This window comes from Wickerhamomyces anomalus, assembly GCF_001661255.1.
Source record: "Wickerhamomyces anomalus NRRL Y-366-8 unplaced genomic scaffold WICANscaffold_1, whole genome shotgun sequence".
Lineage (NCBI taxonomy): Eukaryota > Fungi > Ascomycota > Saccharomycetes > Phaffomycetales > Wickerhamomycetaceae > Hansenula > Hansenula anomala.
In genome coordinates, this window is record NW_017567110.1 from 1,911,865 (window position 1) to 1,932,555 (window position 20,691).

General features: G+C 34.6%; 15 protein-coding genes across 15 annotated transcripts; 5 read left to right on the forward strand and 10 right to left on the reverse strand.

Moving 5' to 3' along the window:
- Positions 1–37: 37 nt before the first annotated feature.
- On the reverse strand, positions 38–688 carry FUR1 (uracil phosphoribosyltransferase; the record flags this gene model as incomplete). The annotated part of the gene is made up of 1 exon (XM_019182997.1): positions 38–688. One exon carries the CDS (start codon positions 686–688, stop codon positions 38–40), a length of 651 nt encoding a protein of 216 aa, XP_019041613.1.
- Positions 689–1,179: 491 nt separating this feature from the next.
- On the reverse strand, positions 1,180–1,738 carry LSM7 (Sm-like protein LSM7; the record flags this gene model as incomplete). The annotated part of the gene is made up of 4 exons (XM_019184408.1): positions 1,180–1,322; positions 1,379–1,450; positions 1,511–1,667; positions 1,727–1,738. 4 exons carry the CDS (start codon positions 1,736–1,738, stop codon positions 1,180–1,182), a joined length of 384 nt encoding a protein of 127 aa, XP_019041614.1.
- A 232-nt stretch (positions 1,739–1,970) lies between these two features.
- ALF1 (Alf1p) lies at positions 1,971–2,705 on the forward strand (the record flags this gene model as incomplete). The annotated part of the gene is made up of 1 exon (XM_019181386.1): positions 1,971–2,705. The coding sequence occupies one exon, from the start codon at positions 1,971–1,973 to the stop codon at positions 2,703–2,705; it is 735 nt and encodes a 244-aa protein (XP_019041615.1).
- A 353-nt stretch (positions 2,706–3,058) lies between these two features.
- PGA2 (Pga2p) lies at positions 3,059–3,442 on the forward strand (the record flags this gene model as incomplete). Its single annotated transcript, XM_019184409.1, has 1 exon — positions 3,059–3,442. One exon carries the CDS (start codon positions 3,059–3,061, stop codon positions 3,440–3,442), a length of 384 nt encoding a protein of 127 aa, XP_019041616.1.
- Positions 3,443–3,805: 363 nt separating this feature from the next.
- On the forward strand, positions 3,806–4,534 carry RPC31 (DNA-directed RNA polymerase III subunit C31; the record flags this gene model as incomplete). Its single annotated transcript, XM_019184410.1, has 2 exons — positions 3,806–3,907; positions 3,965–4,534. 2 exons carry the CDS (start codon positions 3,806–3,808, stop codon positions 4,532–4,534), a joined length of 672 nt encoding a protein of 223 aa, XP_019041617.1.
- Positions 4,535–4,662: 128 nt separating this feature from the next.
- Positions 4,663–6,111, reverse strand: INN1 (Inn1p; the record flags this gene model as incomplete). The annotated part of the gene is made up of 1 exon (XM_019184411.1): positions 4,663–6,111. The coding sequence occupies one exon, from the start codon at positions 6,109–6,111 to the stop codon at positions 4,663–4,665; it is 1,449 nt and encodes a 482-aa protein (XP_019041618.1).
- Positions 6,112–6,302: 191 nt separating this feature from the next.
- On the reverse strand, positions 6,303–7,439 carry WICANDRAFT_60471 (uncharacterized protein; the record flags this gene model as incomplete). Its single annotated transcript, XM_019182998.1, has 1 exon — positions 6,303–7,439. The coding sequence occupies one exon, from the start codon at positions 7,437–7,439 to the stop codon at positions 6,303–6,305; it is 1,137 nt and encodes a 378-aa protein (XP_019041619.1).
- A 268-nt stretch (positions 7,440–7,707) lies between these two features.
- WICANDRAFT_76583 (uncharacterized protein) lies at positions 7,708–8,589 on the reverse strand (the record flags this gene model as incomplete). Its single annotated transcript, XM_019184412.1, has 1 exon — positions 7,708–8,589. The coding sequence occupies one exon, from the start codon at positions 8,587–8,589 to the stop codon at positions 7,708–7,710; it is 882 nt and encodes a 293-aa protein (XP_019041620.1).
- Positions 8,590–8,604: 15 nt separating this feature from the next.
- Positions 8,605–12,431, reverse strand: THO2 (Tho2p; the record flags this gene model as incomplete). Its single annotated transcript, XM_019180679.1, has 2 exons — positions 8,605–8,758; positions 9,193–12,431. Coding segments are annotated over 2 exons (3,393 nt in total), but the record flags the coding sequence as incomplete, so codon positions are not given.
- Positions 12,432–13,150: 719 nt separating this feature from the next.
- On the forward strand, positions 13,151–13,462 carry YSF3 (U2 snRNP complex subunit YSF3; the record flags this gene model as incomplete). The annotated part of the gene is made up of 2 exons (XM_019182999.1): positions 13,151–13,159; positions 13,211–13,462. The coding sequence occupies 2 exons, from the start codon at positions 13,151–13,153 to the stop codon at positions 13,460–13,462; spliced, it is 261 nt and encodes an 86-aa protein (XP_019041622.1).
- A 110-nt stretch (positions 13,463–13,572) lies between these two features.
- On the reverse strand, positions 13,573–14,454 carry WICANDRAFT_76585 (DUF1774 domain-containing protein; the record flags this gene model as incomplete). The annotated part of the gene is made up of 1 exon (XM_019184413.1): positions 13,573–14,454. The coding sequence occupies one exon, from the start codon at positions 14,452–14,454 to the stop codon at positions 13,573–13,575; it is 882 nt and encodes a 293-aa protein (XP_019041623.1).
- A 510-nt stretch (positions 14,455–14,964) lies between these two features.
- WICANDRAFT_82465 (uncharacterized protein) lies at positions 14,965–15,696 on the reverse strand (the record flags this gene model as incomplete). The annotated part of the gene is made up of 1 exon (XM_019185382.1): positions 14,965–15,696. The coding sequence occupies one exon, from the start codon at positions 15,694–15,696 to the stop codon at positions 14,965–14,967; it is 732 nt and encodes a 243-aa protein (XP_019041624.1).
- A 645-nt stretch (positions 15,697–16,341) lies between these two features.
- RHO3 (Rho family GTPase RHO3) lies at positions 16,342–17,044 on the forward strand (the record flags this gene model as incomplete). The annotated part of the gene is made up of 2 exons (XM_019185383.1): positions 16,342–16,372; positions 16,425–17,044. The coding sequence occupies 2 exons, from the start codon at positions 16,342–16,344 to the stop codon at positions 17,042–17,044; spliced, it is 651 nt and encodes a 216-aa protein (XP_019041625.1).
- A 72-nt stretch (positions 17,045–17,116) lies between these two features.
- PRM5 (pheromone-regulated protein PRM5) lies at positions 17,117–18,025 on the reverse strand (the record flags this gene model as incomplete). Its single annotated transcript, XM_019184414.1, has 1 exon — positions 17,117–18,025. One exon carries the CDS (start codon positions 18,023–18,025, stop codon positions 17,117–17,119), a length of 909 nt encoding a protein of 302 aa, XP_019041626.1.
- A 531-nt stretch (positions 18,026–18,556) lies between these two features.
- On the reverse strand, positions 18,557–19,681 carry WICANDRAFT_17303 (glycosyltransferase family 8 protein; the record flags this gene model as incomplete). Its single annotated transcript, XM_019180737.1, has 3 exons — positions 18,557–18,730; positions 18,905–19,023; positions 19,240–19,681. Coding segments are annotated over 3 exons (735 nt in total), but the record flags the coding sequence as incomplete, so codon positions are not given.
- Positions 19,682–20,691: the final 1,010 nt, after the last annotated feature.

Genomic DNA, 20,691 nt, shown 5'->3' on the forward strand with positions numbered 1-20,691 from the left:
GTTTCATGACATTCGTTGTTAGTTGTATCAAAGTAGCTCAGATACAATAGTATCTGTCACCAAAATCACCTAAACCTGGAACTAAACGTTTTTTGTCATCTAATTTTTCATCAATACCACCAGTAATGATTTTAATTTCTGGGAATTTTGAATGATAGTTTTTAATACCTTCTGGACTGGTCAACAAGTTTAAGAAGAAAATTCTTTCTGGTTTAACACCTCTTGAAATCAAAACTTCAGTAGCAAGCATAGCACTACCACCAGTAGCTAACATTGGGTCTAATAAAAACACATAACGATCTGAGATATCTTCAGGTAATTTTTCAAAAAACAATTTTGGTAAAGCGGTTTCCTCATCTCTTTGAATCAAGATCTTACCAATTCTAACAGATCTACAACAATCTCTTAAACCTTGTTCCATACTTTCACCAGCTCTAACAATGGAAACCCCACAGATTTTACCCAAGAATTTGACACCTTCATAATCAACATTCAAAGGAGTTTCAACTGTGTGTTTTTCAACTGGTAATTGATCTAAACCCTTTTCAACTAATAAACGGATGATACGATCTGAGTAGAAAACGAAGTCTGAACGACGAGTTTCCTTACTTCTGATGATGGAGTATAAACCTAATAATTGGTTGGTTTGTGGTAATAAAAGGACGTTTTTGTATTCTTCAGTTGACATTGCTTATGAGTAATTGTGATTGAAAATTTTTGTTATGATGTAAAATGCCTTCAATGAATTCACGATTGATGTCTGGTGGGTTTACAGATGGTATAAATACTTTGGTATCCACTGATTGTGAAAACAATAGGGTTTGATCTGAACTTATCAAAAACTAAAGTTCAAAGCCAACTTTCTTGATATCAAAAATCTCCCAAAGAAAAATTTCTTTATCAGCTCATCGCCTGTGCAAAACCGTCGGGACATTAACATAGTGGTGTTGGGATGTCGAGCCCAAAGGTGAACACTTCGGCGTGGTTAATTATGTCATATAGCCTTTAGGAAATGGGTTTATGAAGGCTGATATGAGTAGTTTGACGTAGTGTTATCGTTGGTTATGTGTCAGGTGCTGTTACTGTTGTGAAGTTCTGGTTGTTTTAGGCTTTTTTAAACTCAACAATAAATACAATAATTTACAATTAATACCCATCTCAAAAATCGTTACAGAACATTCATTCTTCTTGTGGTTGTACAAATGGGTTTTCAATAACCTCTGATCCATCAACTGGAGCTATTGTCAATAATAATGGGCCTCTCACAACAACTAAACCCAAGTCTCTGGTCTTTTCTGTCAAAATACTTTCATCTTCTGGGTCTGTTTAAAATAAAAGTTAGTAATTGATTGTATGGCAACACTAAAACCTTACTCACCTCTTAAAGTTTCTTGAACATCATCAAGCACCAAATTCATCAATTGATCAAAACCTTTCAAAATACCAGTGACTGTTACATGTTAGTATAAATTGAGCCAATAAAAGAGATCACTTCATCGCCCAAACATACCTTGTCTACCGTGAGTGAACTTCACGCGTATTCTCTTATCTTGGAATCTGGATAACTCTAGTATAAGATCTCTTTTTGGACCATCTGGTTTCTCTCTTTGTTGATTTTGATTTCTTCTTCTCCCTTGTTGTCTGTCTTGTTGACCTTGTTGTTGGTTCTAAAACAACACAGTTAGTGACATGATTTCCTCATTATACTTCGCACAGAATAACATACTCTTTCACTCATCTTTTGCTCTATAATTGATGCTTCAGTGCTGCTATTAACTGAACAATTTTGGCTTCAAAGTGTTTTTTGATGTTTTCTTTCAGAAAAATTCGCGAAATGGATCTCTTCCGGGTAAAGTTCGCGTCTGACGCGAGATGTATATCACATTTATTTATATGTTTACTTTTCAAAAGATTCATCTTTTCTTTCCATTTTGCTACATTATTCTGGTCAAGAGTGCTATTCTACAATTATGAGTGATATTACCGTACAAATTACATCTTCTTTGACCAATTCTGAGAGAAGGGTTTCTCCAAATTGGACGCTGAAATATTTCAAACAAAGACTAGAGACAATAACAGGTATCCCACCAGCTGATCAACAACTACTGTTATTCACCAACTCGTTTTCCACTGAGGCCAAGGACTTAAAAGCATCATCGCCACAAGGTGAAGAATCTATAATCCTTTCACAATTCAATATCTCATCATCTGCTAGAATTCAAGTAAATGATACAAGACCAGAATCGGATTTGAAAGACTTGGAGAATGATGAAGGTCAATTTTTCGAGCTTAAAGATGAAGATTATGAAAAAAGATCAGACTCTATTAGAAAATGGAAGCAAGAAAACAAATTAGGTAGATTTGATCCAAGTTTTACAGCCAAAAAGAAAGAGCTAAAGAAACTTAATGAATCTAAAGCTGCTGAATTATCTGTGGGTTCCAGATTTCGTACTGTGAATGATAAAGATGGGGAGAGAAGAGGAACTATAAGGTATGTTGGTAAAGTACCGGAGATTGATGGTGAATCAATCTGGGCTGGTGTTGAGTTTGATGAGCCTGTTGGAAAGAATAATGGATCTCTAAAGGGAGTTCCATATTTCAAAGCTAAACCAAACTACGGTGGCTTTTTGAAACCAGCTCAAATCGAACAAGGAGATTTCCCAGAGGAATCATTATTTAGCGATGACGATGATGATGAAATATAAGAATTGACGTTTTTTCTCTCAGAGTGTTGAATCTTGATAAGGCCTGTAGCGAACAATTTCTCGAGGAAATTTGAATTTCTTCGGCCGTTGTAAAAAACTCACCGTTTTAACCATTTCAACTTCTCTTCAAAACTTCACAACAACCTCACTTTTATTTGATACGAAGTAAAGGCCAGATTCAAGTCACTAGTGAACACTTTGTTGCCAATCTGCATTCTAATAATAACTAATCATTTTTCATCAACAAAGTTTCTAGCTCATTCATAGATAATTAATCAAAAACATCTCGGTATTAATAATTCATCAACATTCATAATTAAACTGAACACAAAACACACAAGCATCATATAACCATGTCAGAAATCATTGATAAAATAGTCCCATACATTCCAGAATCTTTGAAAGAAATAGATATCCACAAAGCCATCAGATTGACAGTCATTGTTGGTGGTTACATTTTGATTCGTAATGTGGCTCAAAAATATTTGGCCAACCGTCAACTAGAAAACCAATTGAAACAAGATACTGAAAGAAAAGAACAAGAAAGAATCGAAGACTTAGTCGATGATCCAAATGCAAAAGCTTCAGGCCTTGATGATGGTTCTTGGGGTTGGGGTAAAAAGACAAGACGTAATGTTAAAAGACAAGAGAAAATATTACAAGAACAAATTGAAAACTTACAAAACGGTCAAGCCCTTGATGAAGATAAAGATATTGAAGATTTGTTAGAAGATTAGGATAATTGTTTATTGATCAAGTTTTGGTTTTCATTGTTGATTTTTGTAGATATTTCTCGATATAACAGCAAATTTTGAATTAATTGTCACAGAGAGCTACTTAACCATCGACAATTTTCCCAGGGTTTTGATGACTGTATCTTCTAACGAGTCCCTAACTTTTCAAGAAGTGTACCCTATTTGCTCATCTCATCCTTCGACATCATCGACTGTCATTTCTTCACGTGCAGCACATCCAAAAATCTTCAAAAATTTCAAGCTCTACTAATGTAAACACAATCCATCAAAAGATTTAAAATCAAACTGCTGTTAAGCTCTTGAATAGAGGCTCGTCTATTTGATACAGACTTTCATAAATACAAAATGAGTTTTGGTGGTCGAGGAGGTGGTGGTTTCCAGCGTAACCTACCCTTTGGTCTAGACTATAGTGATATAACAAATGGAACCATAGAGAATGAAAAACCAGTAAGTATCATCAACACTGCAAGGATATGAATAACAGCTAACTTATATTTCAACTAGCAAATACCTTTACCCGTTAATGGTAACGCTTCCAAGATAGAGAAGATCTTTGCTGGCCATTTCATAAATTTTCAAAACTCAATCAAAGATGGACCATTTTACACTGGTTCAAACTTGGAACTTGATAGTAATAGCAAGGATAAATCAGAAATAGATGAAGAAGGTATCAATGATGGTATAAAGAGATATTCGGATAGATATATCAAGAAACGTAAAATTGGAAGATCTATCGATGAACATCCTTATGTTATTGAATTTTTCCCACAAGAATTGTATAAAGTTATGGGAGTTGATGATAAAAAGAAGAAAAAACTTTTATCTTTATCCAAATTGAAAAACTCTAAGGAAGTTATAGATAATCTAGAGAACGATGGTAATTCAATTCTGGAGAGGCTTAAAGGTATGGCGGAAGAAGAAGAAAATGAAAAAGATGAAGAACCTGAACCTGAAGAAAATCTGGATGATGAGTTTGAAGAAGAGGATGATGATGATTATAATGCTGAGAAATATTTCGATGATGGTGAAGATTTTGGTGACGAAGATGACTATAATGATGAAGCTGCATTTTAATAGCAAAAAAAGAAGAGGATATGTATATTAGGAAAAGAACGATTCCCACGGGTTGTTTATCTTTCAACTACAACGTAGATTTTTTCAAAAAAATGAAAATTGTCCGTTACTATTCATGGTTTGACAGTTCAATGTGGTGGAGGTGCAGGAGGTAATGAGCTTTTGAAACGAGTTGGAGATGTTCTTCCAAAAGAACTTTGAGAGTTGTTCATTGAATCTTGCACAAATAAATCATATGGGGTTGGAGCATTGTGTCTATCCAGTAATACTTCATCGTCTTTTGAGGATGTGACTCTGTCATTATAGTTATCAATATTTGGAGAATGAGTTGAAGGAGTAGGTATACTATTAGAATCATAAGGCAAACTGCTTAGGTTCAATCTTTTTGGACTGCTGCTCCCACTTTTGTAAAAGTTTCCCGGTGCTTTTCTTTCTGGACTTCTTCTTCTATTTGGTGAAACATTTCCAGGTTCTATTATATTGTACTGATTGATTGAAGAATTTTTCAACGAGTGAGAGCTATGTTGTGGTAAAGGTGGAGGAAGCGATCCTGATCCCGATGATAATGAATTTTGACTATGTGATGGTAGTGGTGGTGGTCTTGGTTTATCAGATCTATAGTTTCTAACCCAATCCGATTGCACTTCTCTTTCTAACTCATCGAACGAATCTGATGTCTTCTTCTGTGTGTTAACTTCATTTGAACCCAGAAGTGGAAGATTGTATTTACTTGTTAATTTTTGAGCGAAATTCTTTAGATCAGAAGTTTGATTCCGTCTCCCAGGATCTAAGCTTTGTCTGAATGAGTCAGCTTTTTGTTCTTGTTGAGGATTTGTGTTAATGGGAGGTAAATTCTTCAAAACATTGTTATGTGATGGTATATCTGGTAATGAGTTGACTGATATTTGTGAACGACTGAAATCTGTTCTTTGTTCAGGACGAAACGAATCTGAATGATGAAATTGCTGCGATATGTCCCCACCATATTCGCTTTTTGATAATCTATCAAATGCTAGAGCTCTTGGACTAGTAGCTCTTGGAAGTGGAGGTGGTATAGTGGTTGCGGGTGCGCTCATTGATTCACTTTTGGTTTCTTGACCAGGAACTGCAGGTAGGTCTCTTTTTCTAACTAGTGGGGCTTTACTTGATTTGCTCATTTGACTTGATGAAAACCCAGACGTTAATGGATAGAATGTCATTTCCAAGTAAATTTCACCAGCTTCTCGACTCCCAGCTTTCAATTGATGCCATCTATCAAATCCTTCCTTCACCGAGGAATAAAACACTGGAGTGAAATCTATTTCAGCTTCTGAGACCAGCACTGGGGCTTTTTTAGTTTCATCCAAAATGGAAAGCTTCAGTATCGGTTGGACTTCTGGTGAAATGTTGAATCTGAATTCTTCATCCCAAAGTGGATTTTGACCTCCTCGTATGTCAGCTCTAGTTTTATCTGTCAAGTTGGATATACGCAGTAAACAGTATGGATTTTGCTTCTCCATTTTTCTGCGATTTGGCAGATTTTTAGCTCTAGCAACAACTATAATCAGTGTACCAGTGTTCCCTTGGAAATGTGACATATTCTAGTATTATAACGGATCAACTGGAGATTTTCCTTGATGTGAATAAAATTTAGATCAAAGTTTTGTTGACAATTTCATATTTTTTTTTGTAAACAAACATTTTTTGTCATGTGACCCTCAAGGGAAGAAACGCGAAAATACAGTGAGGCCGTCAAGACTACAATGTATTCATATTGAAACGTATCTCATTAAACTACTGTTTTGAAGTAGTCAACATATTCTCTTCTCTGTAGCATGTAGTACTCCTCAGCATTCATCCCATATGGAATTTTAGGAGGAAGTCTGGGTCTTTCACCTGTATAAGCAGCATCAGTTAATCTACCTTTACCCCAAGTACCATCACCTTTATAGTCGGATGCTCCTCCTTCAACTTGCAAGTCTTTTGGTCTAGCACGACCTCTTTCCAGTCTTGATATAATTGAAAAGGCTTCAGTGGATAGTGGAGTATACATCTTTTTGGAATCTTCTTCTTTTTGTTTTTCTTGTTGAGCTTTCAATTCATCAAGTTTTGTAATCATGTGTGTACCTATGGAATCAGCAGAAAATGGTAATTTATTCAAGTCGATCTGTGAAATACTTTCAGTGTCAATAGATAGCACATTAATATCAGGGATATTCTCTTCTATTTTCACGGAATCATCCCCTGGAACATCTGGTAAAGCTTTTTCAATCTTCTGGTTCACCTCAACATACAATAACTCATCGTTTGTCATCTTCTTCAATTGTTCCTTCATCACAAACTCTCGACTTGATCTTGATTCTCTGTATCTTCGTTTCACTTTTTTGGCAAGCTGCCGTAGACGATGTCTCTCTTCTCTATTTTCTTCCTCGAAGACCTGATCAACAGACGATACCTTCTGCTTTAAGTTTTCTTTTATTTCACCTTCTCTCTGAGGATGTTTTGGGGGCACTTTTGGGTTGGGAAGAGTCTTTCTTGGTAGCATTGGAGCTGCTTGATAAAACGTGAGCTCTAAGTCTAGTTGACCCATTGGTGAAAGTTTCACCCATCTATCTGATTTCTTTTCATAGAATATATCGATTAGGTTTAATTCCCCTTTACCAACAACCAAAGGAAGGCCATTTGTCTTTTCAAGAACAAACACTTTGAGCAATGGCGTTACACCTGGATCAATATCAAACCTGCATTGTGAGTCCTCTTTCCATCTGGGTAAACTAGGGACTTTGAAGGCTGTTGTCTTTGAGCGATAGACTCTATTGTCAATTTGGAAGAGACAGTAGACATTTGAAGATGCTCGCTTGATGCAAATATTTCTGGCCTCTATTGGATCAACTACTAATATCCCTTTAGCTGAACTGAACTCCATAATTGTCTTTTCAATTACCTGAACAGTGCATTATTTTGATCAGGGGAAATTATGTCAGTTTTATTCAGATGTGTAGCAGGTCATGAAAAAACGGTTATCAACTAAGCCTACAGCTTAAAAAAGGCTGGATCGTCTATTATTAGTTTTCGCAAAGGGAAACACATCTGGAGGCCGGTTACGGCCGTTCAGGAAGACTACGTTTAAAATGTAAAATACATTAAACCATTATTTAATTAAGATGAAAATAGTACATTTACAAATGCAATAGCTAAGCTCTTCTTTGTCTTTTATCTCTGTAACCATGATCACCTGAGCTTCTTGTTCTACTCATGTCAGAGCTATATGAATCTCTTTTGGAGCCTGCATTTAAATCTCTTGAAGGTGGTGGGAATGGTGGTGGTGGTGGTGGAACAAGTCTACCAGAGCCTGAGCTTGTTGGCATGCTAGTATTTTGACGACTAGGCTGGCGGTATCCTTGACCGTATGGACGAGCAGGTGTTGATGTCTGACTTGAGGGTCCTGAAGGTAACTGCATAGCTCTACTGTCCATTCCCCATTTGTCATTTGGTTTATTGGTAAACCCAGACACTGCTTGTTGAGGTGGAAGAGGAACTCTGGATTTTACACCTGGCCCTGTTGGTCTAGATTCCGGGTCTCTTGAAGGTGGTGGATGTCTCTCCAAAACATATTGAATTCTTTTCACTGATGTGACATGCATTGGGTGAGAACGAGGAATGATTTGGTTGATGTATGAAATCAATATATTTTTAAGATCTGTTCTAAACCTCTTGGAGTTTTTTGAAGCATCGTTTATCTTCCCAACATACAGTTCATCATCCTTAACTGCATCTAATAACTTTGAGAGTGAACCCTGTTCCACAGCATCTTGAATTTTCCTAATTTTCTCTTGTAGATTATCATGATTTGGAGATGGTGTTGACGCTGTAACATCCTTAAAGATTCTTTTTGGTCTATCATTTCCAGTTGAAGTAGATTTTTCAGTAGATGCTGATCCTGGAATATAAGTATCAACGTTTTTGGAGCTTGGTAAAAGTCTTCCTTTCTCTTCCTTTACCTGTGGTCTTTCCCCATTTTCCCTACTTTGTTTCTCTTCTGGGGTTGATTCAGCAAATTCGGATTTGATGGTCATTTTATCCAACTGCTCACTTTCAGCTTCTTCCTCTTTGATAGATTCTTTTTCTTCTTTTTTCTCATTCAACTCAATTTCCTTTTTCGCTTTCACTCCTTCTTCTTCTTCTTCTTCTTCGTCCTTCTTTATAGTAACAGATTCTTTTTCTTCATTCTTCTCTTCTTTTTTTCTTCTTCTTTCTCTTCTACCTTCAATTTGGTCATATTGTCTTTCTCGATATTCTCATCATCAACTTTTCCTTCATCGTCTACCTTGGATTCAATTGCACTTGATCCAGCATCTTTCACTGCAGGTTTACTATCAGAAATAACATTAGAGCTTGTTGATTTGCCAGCACTTTCAGTCTTAACCTTGGCTTCACTATCCGAATCACCAGCCATTGTGACATCACCATCTTCATCTTTAACTTCTTGGAGTCTAGGACGTAAACGAATTTCAGCCTCACCTTCTGGACGAATACTTGAACGACTTTCTGGACGACTTTCAGCTCTACTCTGAGCACGACTTTGAGCACGACTTGCAATTTCAGCATCGCGTTGAGCTTTTTGTCTTAGCAATTCAGCACGTTTTGCCTCCAGTATTTTGTTTTCTCTTTCTTTTAACAAAAGATTTCTCTTTTCAATCACCTTTTCTTTCTCTTCTTCTGGGAAATAATAGAAATCCCATAAATGAATCCATTTTTTCGAACGTGACTTGATATGAGCCAAAATAGCATCTGAAGCCAGTTTCAAATCTTTTCTTTCTTCACTATTAGAAACTTTTTCAATCGATTCAACAATTTGTTCAGCATGATCTTCGACAATTGGATAGACATCAATCAAATTTTTCAACAATGTAAATGCATTTCTTCTTGACATATAGTTTTCACTTTCAATATTCAGTTTGATACTTGATAAAGCATTTGTGTGCCATTTATAAATAACTTCTTTGACTTCATTCGACAACCCTTCACTATTTCTGACATCTTCATAGAATCTAAATATTTCAGCAAGGAAAAACCCAAGGTTTTCAGCTTCTAATGGAGTGATTGTATAGATTAAAGTATCAAGAACCTCTGATGTTAAAAACAAATCAACGAATTTTTGACTCACATCAACTTTAAGCAACGATGTAATGAATTTACCAGTAAAAATAGCATCTGTTTCTGAATGAATAGCACGAGGAACAACACAGGATTGATAAAATGCTTGAATTTCTTCCGTTGATGGATTCTCTTCGTTGACCCAATTACCAAGACGTTCCTCGATATTTTTCAAGATTTCTTCTGAATGAGTTTTATGAGCCTCATCATCTTCTGGGATTTTAGCAAGAACTTCATCATTAAATCTTTTTTCCTTTTTCAACTTCAGCTCTTTGGTTTCAACCTCAAGAGTAAACCTCTCTTTTCTTAATCTTTCGAGGTGGTCAACAATAGATGTATTGGCATCTTTCAATCTTTGCTCTTCGTGGTCATATAACGATTTGTCATAATTTATGTCATATAATGATAACTTCCAAAAAGATGTGTATAGGTCCTTGTTTAATGTTTCAAAGTCAACATCGGCATATTCAATTTGATCAGCAATTTCTAAGCTAACATTTTTTCTCCAAAGTTCAAATGCCCAAGACACTTCAACACCATACTTTGTAACCAACTCTGACAAATCAATAACATTTTTCTTGAAAAGCTCAGTGTCATTTCTGAGAAAGTAATTAATCAATTCAATATATGTATGTAAAACTGATGTGATTTCATCACTTTGATTTGAAAGAATTTTGTAATGAGCAAAATCATCACTTCTCTCTATAAGTTCACTATGGAAGCGACACAACAAGATGAACAATTCAGACAATTGATTAGAATTGATCAAATGACTCAATAACCTTAATGCTGGTTTAACACATTCTTCTCTTGTATCAAAAATCACTTTATTAATACTTCTTTGTAAACTTTCACCAGAATTTAGCAACTTGATTTGATTAGCAGATAAATTTGAACTTTGTTGAATACCACCCATTTGATTGACAATTTCTCTCAAAATAGTTAAACCAATTGTATTACTCTTGTGTAAATCTTTAATAATAAATGTCAAAATTGGAGTTAAATTCATTGGTGCATAATTTTTACCAAGTTTGGCAATAAAAGTAGCCAAAGATTGAAGCCATTGAGCCTCATTCATACCATCTGATTGAATAAAATTACGACGTGCAGTCAATCTCATCAATAAAACAAAAGGTAAAACATCCCAAGCATAATCAGTGAAATAACGAGCAGCTTCAACCATCAAATTACTCAAATTATCATAACTTTCAACTTGGGTAACAATAACCAAAAATGAAGGAATTGGGTTTGCAAATGCAATTTTAGCAAATCTTCTCATCATTGGTTTAACATTTTCAGTGGTGATTCTTTTCAAAACATCCTTAGTTTGTTTTTCAGCTTTTGAATAATTCAATCTAACAATGTTGTTGTTTTTGGAAATGTTATTAACCATATCACCATATAAATTATATCTCTTCTGAAGTGGGAATTTCTTTAACAATTCAAAAATATCATAAGTTGTAATTGAGTTTTCAGTTAAAGCAGTAGAAGCAGGGAATATGTACTTTCTAAAATATTCAAACCACAAGTTTAGTTTCTCTTCGTAATTTTCAGAACCTTCAGCTGTGTTCAAATCATCAACACCAATTCTTGATAATAATGTGATAAGTTCTGGTGTCTCGCCAATTTTAGCTCCAACAAAACTTAGCAATTCTGCAGAACATTTAAAAAGTTCTTCAGTTGTGGTAATACTTGGTAATCCAGTTGACCACTCATGGTAAAAGAAGTGAAATTTTCTATTTGTATGATCATGATGCAATGGTCTTAAAAGCTCAACATGGTTATAAATATACTCTTCAAACTCAACGGCATCATTGGCAGTAGTTCTTCTTGAAAATGGAGTTGGTTTTTCAGTTCTCAACTCTTTGGTTTCCTCAGCATTTAGGGGACAAACTTTCTTCTTCAATGGTTCAACCATCACGTTGAATAGTTTCAAAATCAAAGGAATAAAATCACTATCAGCATGAACCAAATATGGATATTTTGTCAACATATAAATTGATGGCCAATATAAACCGACTGTTAGGAACAATTTCGTCATTTGTAGCTTTTGGTTTAAAGTTTTCAGTTTTTGCTCTGTATCTTCTTTGGAATTATTTGACAATGTTGATTTTGCTTTAGATCCATCTTTTTTGGCGGAATCGTCTTCATCATCAGCTAAAGGACCACTTAATGCTAAAGCACTTGCAGATGCCTTGAAAATTTCATCATCAATATTTTTTTTGATTTGTTCTTCTAATGCATTCATAACTTTATCATCAGGTGCTAAATATTTCACCACATCGCCAAATGAAATGAACCCCTCTTTGATCAATATTGAAATTAATATTTTAAACGTTTCTGGTACATCTTTTGATAAGGCATCATGATATTGTTTGAGTTTTATTCCTAATAAAAGAGCAGCTTCTTTATTACCACCTTTATTTAAAGTTTCCAAGCTTGAATTATCAGATTCATTATTTTTGGGCCACCATTGAGATTTTCTCAAAAAATCAATACAAAATCTATAATTTGATAAAATCGTGTTGGTGAATATATCCAAAATCACATCCAAGACTCGTATTGGATCCAAACTAAAATGACCAATCAATCTATCAATTGCATTCACGGTATAATCAATTTGGAACGCACTGTACTCTGAATCAATAGCTTCAAATAACAGAAGCGCCACTTTTGCAAAACCTTCAGAGGATTCCATTAGCAAGTTGTATTTCTTCTGTTCAACGTAATTTCCCAAGATATGATCTGTTTTGTTTTTTTGATAATCTTTAATGATATTCAATCTTATAAGTAATTTATCATCTGCCAAATATGAAGCTATATCTTTTGAGGGTAGTTTATCTAAGCTTTTCAACAAGTCAATTATATGGTCATCCAGGTTAAAGTTATTGAATATTGAAAGGAACCTATAAGGGAATTCTTGATTCTTTGTCTCAAAGGCACTGTCTAATATAGTTGCCAGTTTTTCAATAGATATTCTATCATTATAATATCTTGCGCTATAAAGCACTTCATAAAACAAATCATCTGCTTCATCTAGTGTAGCTGTAGCAGTGGTTATCAATTCTGGAATCTTTGAATCCAAATTCTCTATGAGTTCATCAGTCAAGTATTTCCAATTATAAGTCGGTGTGACATCTAGGGACTTCAACAACTCCAGTCTTTTCTGGTGCAGTAGCTCTTGTTCATCGACATCTGGCTCAGCAGCAACAACAGCAACAGCATCGACCATCTCAGCGTCTGGAGTCTGCACAGGCGGAGTGTTTTCGTGTGACATCTCGAGAGCAGAACGTGATTGGACCTGGTTGTTTTCAGACTTTCCAATTGATTTGATAGTGCCCAATGTTTTCATTTTTTCTTTCGCTGGAAAAAGTGATGAAGATTTCTGGAAACGGCCACTTTAGAAAATTTGATCGCGAGAATTTGAACATTTACTTCAACTTTTCGTTTTAGAAACAAATTGATTGAAGTATACAAAGAATGGTGAGTGTGTTTGGTATTTTATAATGAGTCATGGTTACTGACAATGCTTCTGTTTAGGCTGATAAAGTGAGAGAACAACAAGTTTACGACCAGTTGAAGAGTCGCCATATTGGGCTAGGAGATTCAAACACTACAAAACATGAATGGATGACAAATGTTCATAGAGATTCATATGCTTCAGTTGTTGGTCATCCTGCGCTATTGGAATATCTAGCCATTGCTCACGATAAGCCAAAGGTCCAATTAAAAGAGGAACTGATTATGAAAATGGTCAAGCCATGTGCACCAATTACAAAATCTGAGCAATGAACTCGAATCTACACGTACCTGGTCAAAAGATATAGACATAATCATTAAAAGATGTGTGTTTTTTTGCTCATATACACAATATTGTGAAGAGTTTTCGTTTTTTATTGGTTTTAGTTATTGATCAATGGTGCATTTTCAGCATCAGTTGAAGTGGTTGATTTCTTTGAATCTCTCAAGTCTGCACTCATGACAGCTAATGAAAAGGCAAATAACAAACCAGCAATAATGAATGCAAAGATCCATTGTAAGGCAAAGATCTTGGTGAATAATTGGCCCAAACCTAAGGCCAATTGCAAAGCTGCTGAACTGAAACCAACGGCCCAATCACGGTAAAGAATCAACAAAACAGTTGGAACTAGTAAAAAGTCCCAAACAAAGATGTTTGCAATGATACGAGCAACGAACCCATTTCTACCAACAGCAACAGCACCATTCCAGAATAGCAAGTACAATAACCAACTAAAAGGTAAAGCAGCAGTGGACATATGAATCAATGTATAATTTGCAAATGGTTTAATGGCATAAGTTTTATGAGAAACGTACAATGTCAAAATATTGAAGAAATTTAAAATGACAAAGATTTCTGACCAAATGTAGTGACCATTAACAAATAATAGAGTCCAAAAGAAGTGCAAAAAGTTGAAAACAGTGAAATGCCATCCAACATGATCAGCAACTTGTAAACGAGTTGGTTGGCCACCTTGTAAAATGTTCCCAATTGTGGAGCTTTGAGCTCTTTCTGTAGGTTGATCTTCTGGGAAGAAGTATTGAACGACAAAACTAACTTGCAATAGGTGTAAAGCACCCCAATAGATCAATACAACCAAGATGTTTGCAGTGAATGGGGTGAATCCAACTCTAAAGAACGGATCATCTTCAGGGTTCTTTTCAATTGGTGCTCTGCCTAGGGCATATCTGATATTACCATAGATGGATAAGACCAGGGCAATAGTGGTGACGACTTTATGGGTTAATATGGATCCTGAACTCATTGTAATGAAGAATGATTTGATTTCAAACAAACAAACAATTGATCCCTAAATTAAATTATTTTTGCCTCTTTTTATATGAAAGCGTACAAGTTTCAAATAAATTTGTCTTGATTGCTACAACATGTACCTAATTTGGATTCGAGAAAAAAATCACGCCTTGGGTTGAAATTGTTTAGCACGGGTGTAATTCAATTGATATTGAGCGATTATGGAACATTCCTTCTAGGTTGGTTTAGTCTAATTGGTATTTGAAAAAGCTTTAGTGTATTCATACAGTGTAACACTTATTTCTACTTCTCACTAGTGATCGATCCGAAGTGTATTGGGTACAAAAGAATTCTGACACCTTTAACAACCAGAGATTTGTTTGAAACCTGTGTGAATAGATATCTAGATCTACACCATCTTGTTTATGAATATAATACATAAATGTCTTATTAAAAACGATGTCTTTTTATGCTAATATAAAAAAAATCACAATATTTTGAAACCCTCCACAAATTATTTCAATCATCTTCTCATTGATCTTGGACCATTTGGATATGAATCAACAGCACCATTGAAGATTTCACTATCACTAGTTATTTCAGTTCTTAAAGTACGACCATCAGCAATAGCACCATTTAATTGAGTATGAGCTTTTTCTAAAGTTGCTTCAGAAACAAATATAACTTCAGCTAATGCAGAACCTGATTCTAAATCTTTAATTTTGATGCTTTTAGTTTTACCAATTGATTCTAAAACAACTTTTAAATCACGAATATTTGTACCATATTCTAAATTTTTAATCTTTAAAAAATTTGGATTTGATGCATTTCTAATTTTTAGAACTGTTTTAGAGGAACCATTCCGTATATTATTATTGTTGTTGTTAGATGCTGATTTAGATCTTTTAGTGATTTTCCCCTCTGGAGTCTTTGATGGTGCTGATTTTCTTAATCTTTGATTTTGTAATGCTTGAGTTTGACTTGTTATTGATGGTGGAACAAATTTACCATTTCGTATTCTTTGAGCCAAAGGGTTTTCATTTGAATTATTGTTTGATCCTGATGATTTCCTGTTGCCAATTTCAGACAAACGAGCTAGTAAAGGATTTGAATCATAAGGTTTTCTCTTGTTATTGTTGTTGTTGTTGTCTTTGGATGATGATGATGATGGTTTGATCTTTGTGGAATCTAATCTTTGAGCCAAAGGATTTGATGATGAATTTTTAGCACTTCTCTTTCCAATTCTTGGAGCCATGTTTCCAATAAAGCAGTTATGAATCTAAAGCAAGATCTATTGTAAGCGAATCTGAATCTTGTTTGACACCTTCTTGATTTTATTCATGTCTTTATGTCTCGAATTTTCAAAAGCACTTCAGATTTTCAGATTGAACAAACATACGCTGATGCTAGACTGCCTAATCCGGTAATAAAAGAGTAACACACAAACAACAAATAACAACAACAATAAGAAATAAACATGTTCATACAACGAAAAGAATCAAAATTAAATAAATCAATCATATATTTATACACCTTCTCTAAGCCCATACCCACATTCCTCACCGTTTCCTTAACAGTGCCAATTTCTGTGACACGTCGAGAATTGACAGGTGCTTCATTCCCAAAATCAAAACAACGAAAAAAAACCACAACAACAACAACAAAAATAAATAGAGAACATTTCCCAACTCAAGACATTTGTACTATACTACATTTTTGCTTTTCCTTCAAAGACTTGCTGCTTGCTAGAACCCCATTCGTATTAATTAGGTACCCTCTTTTGACATCTTGTTAGGATATAAATAGGTTACAAATCAATTATACCTGTTCAAATTTCGCATCATATCAAAGAAAAAAAAATCAAAAAGCATTTATCATAAAGATATTATTATAATACATCATGCCTTTATGTGGTAGTTCCAAAAAACCAAGTGAGTACCATCTATTCTTGATTACCATTAGTTAGATACTAACTTCATCTAGTCCAACGTAAAATTGTCATTCTTGGTGATGGTGCAGCTGGTAAAACTTCATTATTGAATGTTTTCACAAGGGGTTATTTCCCACAAGTTTATGAGCCAACAGTTTTTGAGAACTACGTCCATGATATATTTGTTGATGGTAAACCAATAAAATTATCATTATGGGATACTGCGGGACAAGAAGAATTTGATCGTCTTAGATCATTAAGTTATTCAGATACTCATACGATAATGTTGTGTTTTGCTATTGATTCGAAAGATTCTTTGGAGAATGTACAGAATAAATGGGTTGGTGAGATTGCTGATCATTGTGAAGGTGTTAAATTAGTTTTAGTTGCTTTGAAATGTGATTTAAGAAATGATGATGGTGATGATGAAGATGAAGATGAACATTTGAATGGTGTTGGTTCAGGTTCTGGAAGATCTAATTTGATAACTTATGAAGAAGGTTTAGAAATGGCTAAAAAAATCGGGGCGTTAAGGTATTTGGAATGTAGTGCTAAAAAGAATAGAGGTGTTAATGAAGCATTCACAGAAGCTGCAAGATGTGCTTTAACTGCAAAGCCAAAGGGTGCTAATGATGATGATGAAGATCAAGGTGGTAGTTGTATAATTATGTAAAGGGGAAGACAAACAGACACGTTACAAATAATAGTTTTTTTTTAGTAATAAATATAAACCTTCATGTATTGATTAATCTTCAAACATAGATTCCAAATATTGACTTGGAACTGTTCTATGACCTCTATTAGCAGCTCTTGGTGGACTTCTTTCAGGACTAGTTAATCTTATATCAGTATTTGTATCAAAAGATTCAATTCTTGAATGTCTTAAATCAGGTACTGAATTATCATTAATATTCAAATTACTATGATCTCTAGTATGTGAACTTCCAGCACCTGTGCTTAGGAATCTTGAATGAGTTTTATTCTTATTAAAATTCATAACTTCTGCAGTTGGAGAAACAAACATGGATCTTCTTTTATTTTGTTGTTGTGAAGTATCTTTATCCAAAGTTGAATATAAATTCTGTTCAGGTTTCAGGAATGAACCAGTGATATCACTCATTGAACTATCAGCATTTGGTTGTTCATACAGTAATGGGATCTTGACAGATGATTGATTAAGATTTGAAGTTGTTGAATAAAACCCAGCATTACCTCCATTGAACTTCTCACCACCACCACCATAGTTTGATGAAGATTCACTATCTAATGCTAATGTTTTCGATGCATTCTTCTTTGCAATCAATTTCTTAATGAATAAGACCAATATAAAACTTAAAAATATGAAACCTGCCACTGCACCAACTGCAATAAATACCGTGCCTGAAGGGACACTTGATCTTGATATATTTGGATTATCATGTGAAGAAGGTGGTGTTATAGTTGGAGTTGGGAATGAAGATGAAGATGAAGTAGAGGATGATAATTTTGGCAGACCTTTTGAACTTGAAGTTATACTAGGCATCTTGCTACCATCTGATTTAGTTGATGTATCAGTTGTTGATTTGGAATCATCATTTTGGGAAGTGGCTGTAGTGGAATCATCTTTATCCGTTTTTGTTGATTTGTTTAAAGAGGGCAGAGAAGTGGCAGCCATGGTTTTGGTATTGATGTGATTATTTCTGATGCTTAATATTGGATGTGGATGTTCTAATTACTTTGTAATGAACTAATTCTTTGATCAAATTCTTCAATATCAACTCGTTTCAAATTCCAAATTTCTTGTTTACAAAAAAGCTCGAGAAAAAATAAAAAAAAACAAGAAAAGTTCAAATCTCAAAAATAAACAAAAAAAACACATTCGCGAAAACGTGATATACTACAATTGTACTGAATAAATAATATTGAAATGCAAATGTACAATTTTGAATATGTTTAATCATCTCTAGTTGATGATCTTATGATACGTGTCCTCATTAGTCACCACCAAATCCAATCCACAAACCTCTTTCCTAATGTCTTTAAACAACGCATGAACACTTTCCCATTTGGCACCAGCACTACAATCAGGAGTTTTATGCTTTGGTGCAACAATCTTTGTATCTCCACCATCCTTGACATGGAAATCTGGATGAGCTTCACAACGGGTTCTGAACCCCATATACTCGGCATCTGGACGTTGTTTGAACCAAGGTTTAGGGACAGGTGCATCAGAAAAATGTAAATATTTGATATTTTCAGCAAAGTATTCCCCAGGTTTTTCCATATGTTTTGTTTCATAATATGCTGGTTCCCTATTTGAAGTTTCCAATAGCCTGTGAGCGAATACTTGTTCATGTGTATCAGCCAAGTATGAAAAATGCTCCACTTGAGAGTTTAATTCAGGTGTTATTGTTCCATAAATTTGATGAGGTAAAATCATAAATTCAGGTACTTCATGGGCAACTTGGTTTATAAATGAAGCTTGATAATTGTTGAAGGATTCTTTGGATTGGGATTGTAAGATTTTTGGTAATGAAAATAAATGATTTTGAACAAGATCCATATCATATTCATTTTTACGTTTATTTTCAATGGCATTCAAGACTCTGGCAAATAATTCTCTTGAAGGTTGGATAACCATAACAATGTTTGTTAGTTGGAATTCATCAATTGCTGAGTAGTTTGGTAATGAGTTGTATAATTGAGTTTGGAAGTTTTTGGTATTAACTTGTTGTTTAAGTGTTTTTTGTTCATTTGGTAAATTATTATTCAAACTAAATGGAGTTATGGTTTGATCAATTAATTTGGAAATTTTGGAATCTCTTTGATCTTTAGTTAATGGATGGAATCCATATTTTTTGGCATCATATTTCTTTACAGCTTCATCACCCATTTTTTCATATTGAATCTTTGTTAACCAATAAGCAGTTGGAACAGCCAATTTAACAGGAGGTAAGAAAAACAATTCATCTAAGTTCCCTTGCAACACTATGGCATCAGCATCTAAATAAATGATACGATCATAATCAGATTCATTGAAAACCATCAATTTAGTAAAACTTGATTTCCAAATATCAACTTCATCACCACCAATTTGAGTCACCGGTGTTGGTTTTAAAACAACGTTAAAATCAGAACTAAATTTTGTTAAAGTTTCATATTCATGTTTATGATTATCAAGATCTGATAAAAATTCTTGTTTAACTAATAAAACCAATTCAGCCCTTGTGTTAAATTTTCTCAACTCTGCAAAAATCATCATTGAATTACACATATGAGAAGATGAAGTTGCATACAAGACATATGCAAATTTTGACCAATCTATTGAATCCAAATCAGTGGATTGATAAATTGCATTGATAACTTCTGGGTAAATATACTTGATATGATCACGGTCAAAGTCTAATAAATCTAGGTTTGAGTTTGAATCATGAATGATATTTTCATCTTTAAAATTATATTGATTTGGGACATTATCTGTTTTATTTTGTTGATAAAGATGCTTCAAGACACTGTTATGAGGATGTGTTGTTATTGGGTTATAACTTAGAAACCCATTTATAAAGGAAATGTCCGTGTTGTTGTGGAAGCCATTTGAAGTTATAAAGAACCATATTGAAAAGACAACCAAGAATATGGCCGGTATGAGTTTGTTTAGTCTTTTGGGTTGGTTTAGTATAGTGATCATTTGGGTATTGAGTGTATTGGGATATTGAACAGGGTTGTTGAAGAGAAGGAATGGGTGTTAAATAATTAGACAAGTGGATGATGATAATTTTATGGGAATATGCTCTTGAGGGTATTAAAAGACTCCAAAGGGCACCAACAGGGTATAAAATAAATAAATAGGTGTTATAGACTATGGCCACTACTAACGTGTGGATGTGGCGCATAGCACGGGAACATAGCCATAGTTAAGTAAGAGTTGCTGTTTACAATTGATACGTGTAGAATATTCACTCAATACCTGTCACCTACAACAACTCAACGTGTGCTGTACGGCATTCTCCATGGTCACAAGAGAGCACAGACGCTATAAAATACACACTAGCGATGGTTCCACTATTCTATGCTTATTCCTATCCTATTCAGCTCTTCTATTCATTCTCTGAAACTGGATGTCCTTTTAGTTTTCGTAATTCCTGTTCCTGAATTTGATCTTCACCATTTCATCAACAGGCGTCTTTTTTTAGTTCACTTCTCAGACTTGGCGATCAATTGTCAGCATTGTCCGTCTGGACTGTCGTCCGTAGGTACATGCGTAGGCAGAGAGAAGTTAGAGTCTAGAGGGAGCCTAGGCAGAGCTGAGCCTAGAGATATCGAGTGCGTGCGTATACCATT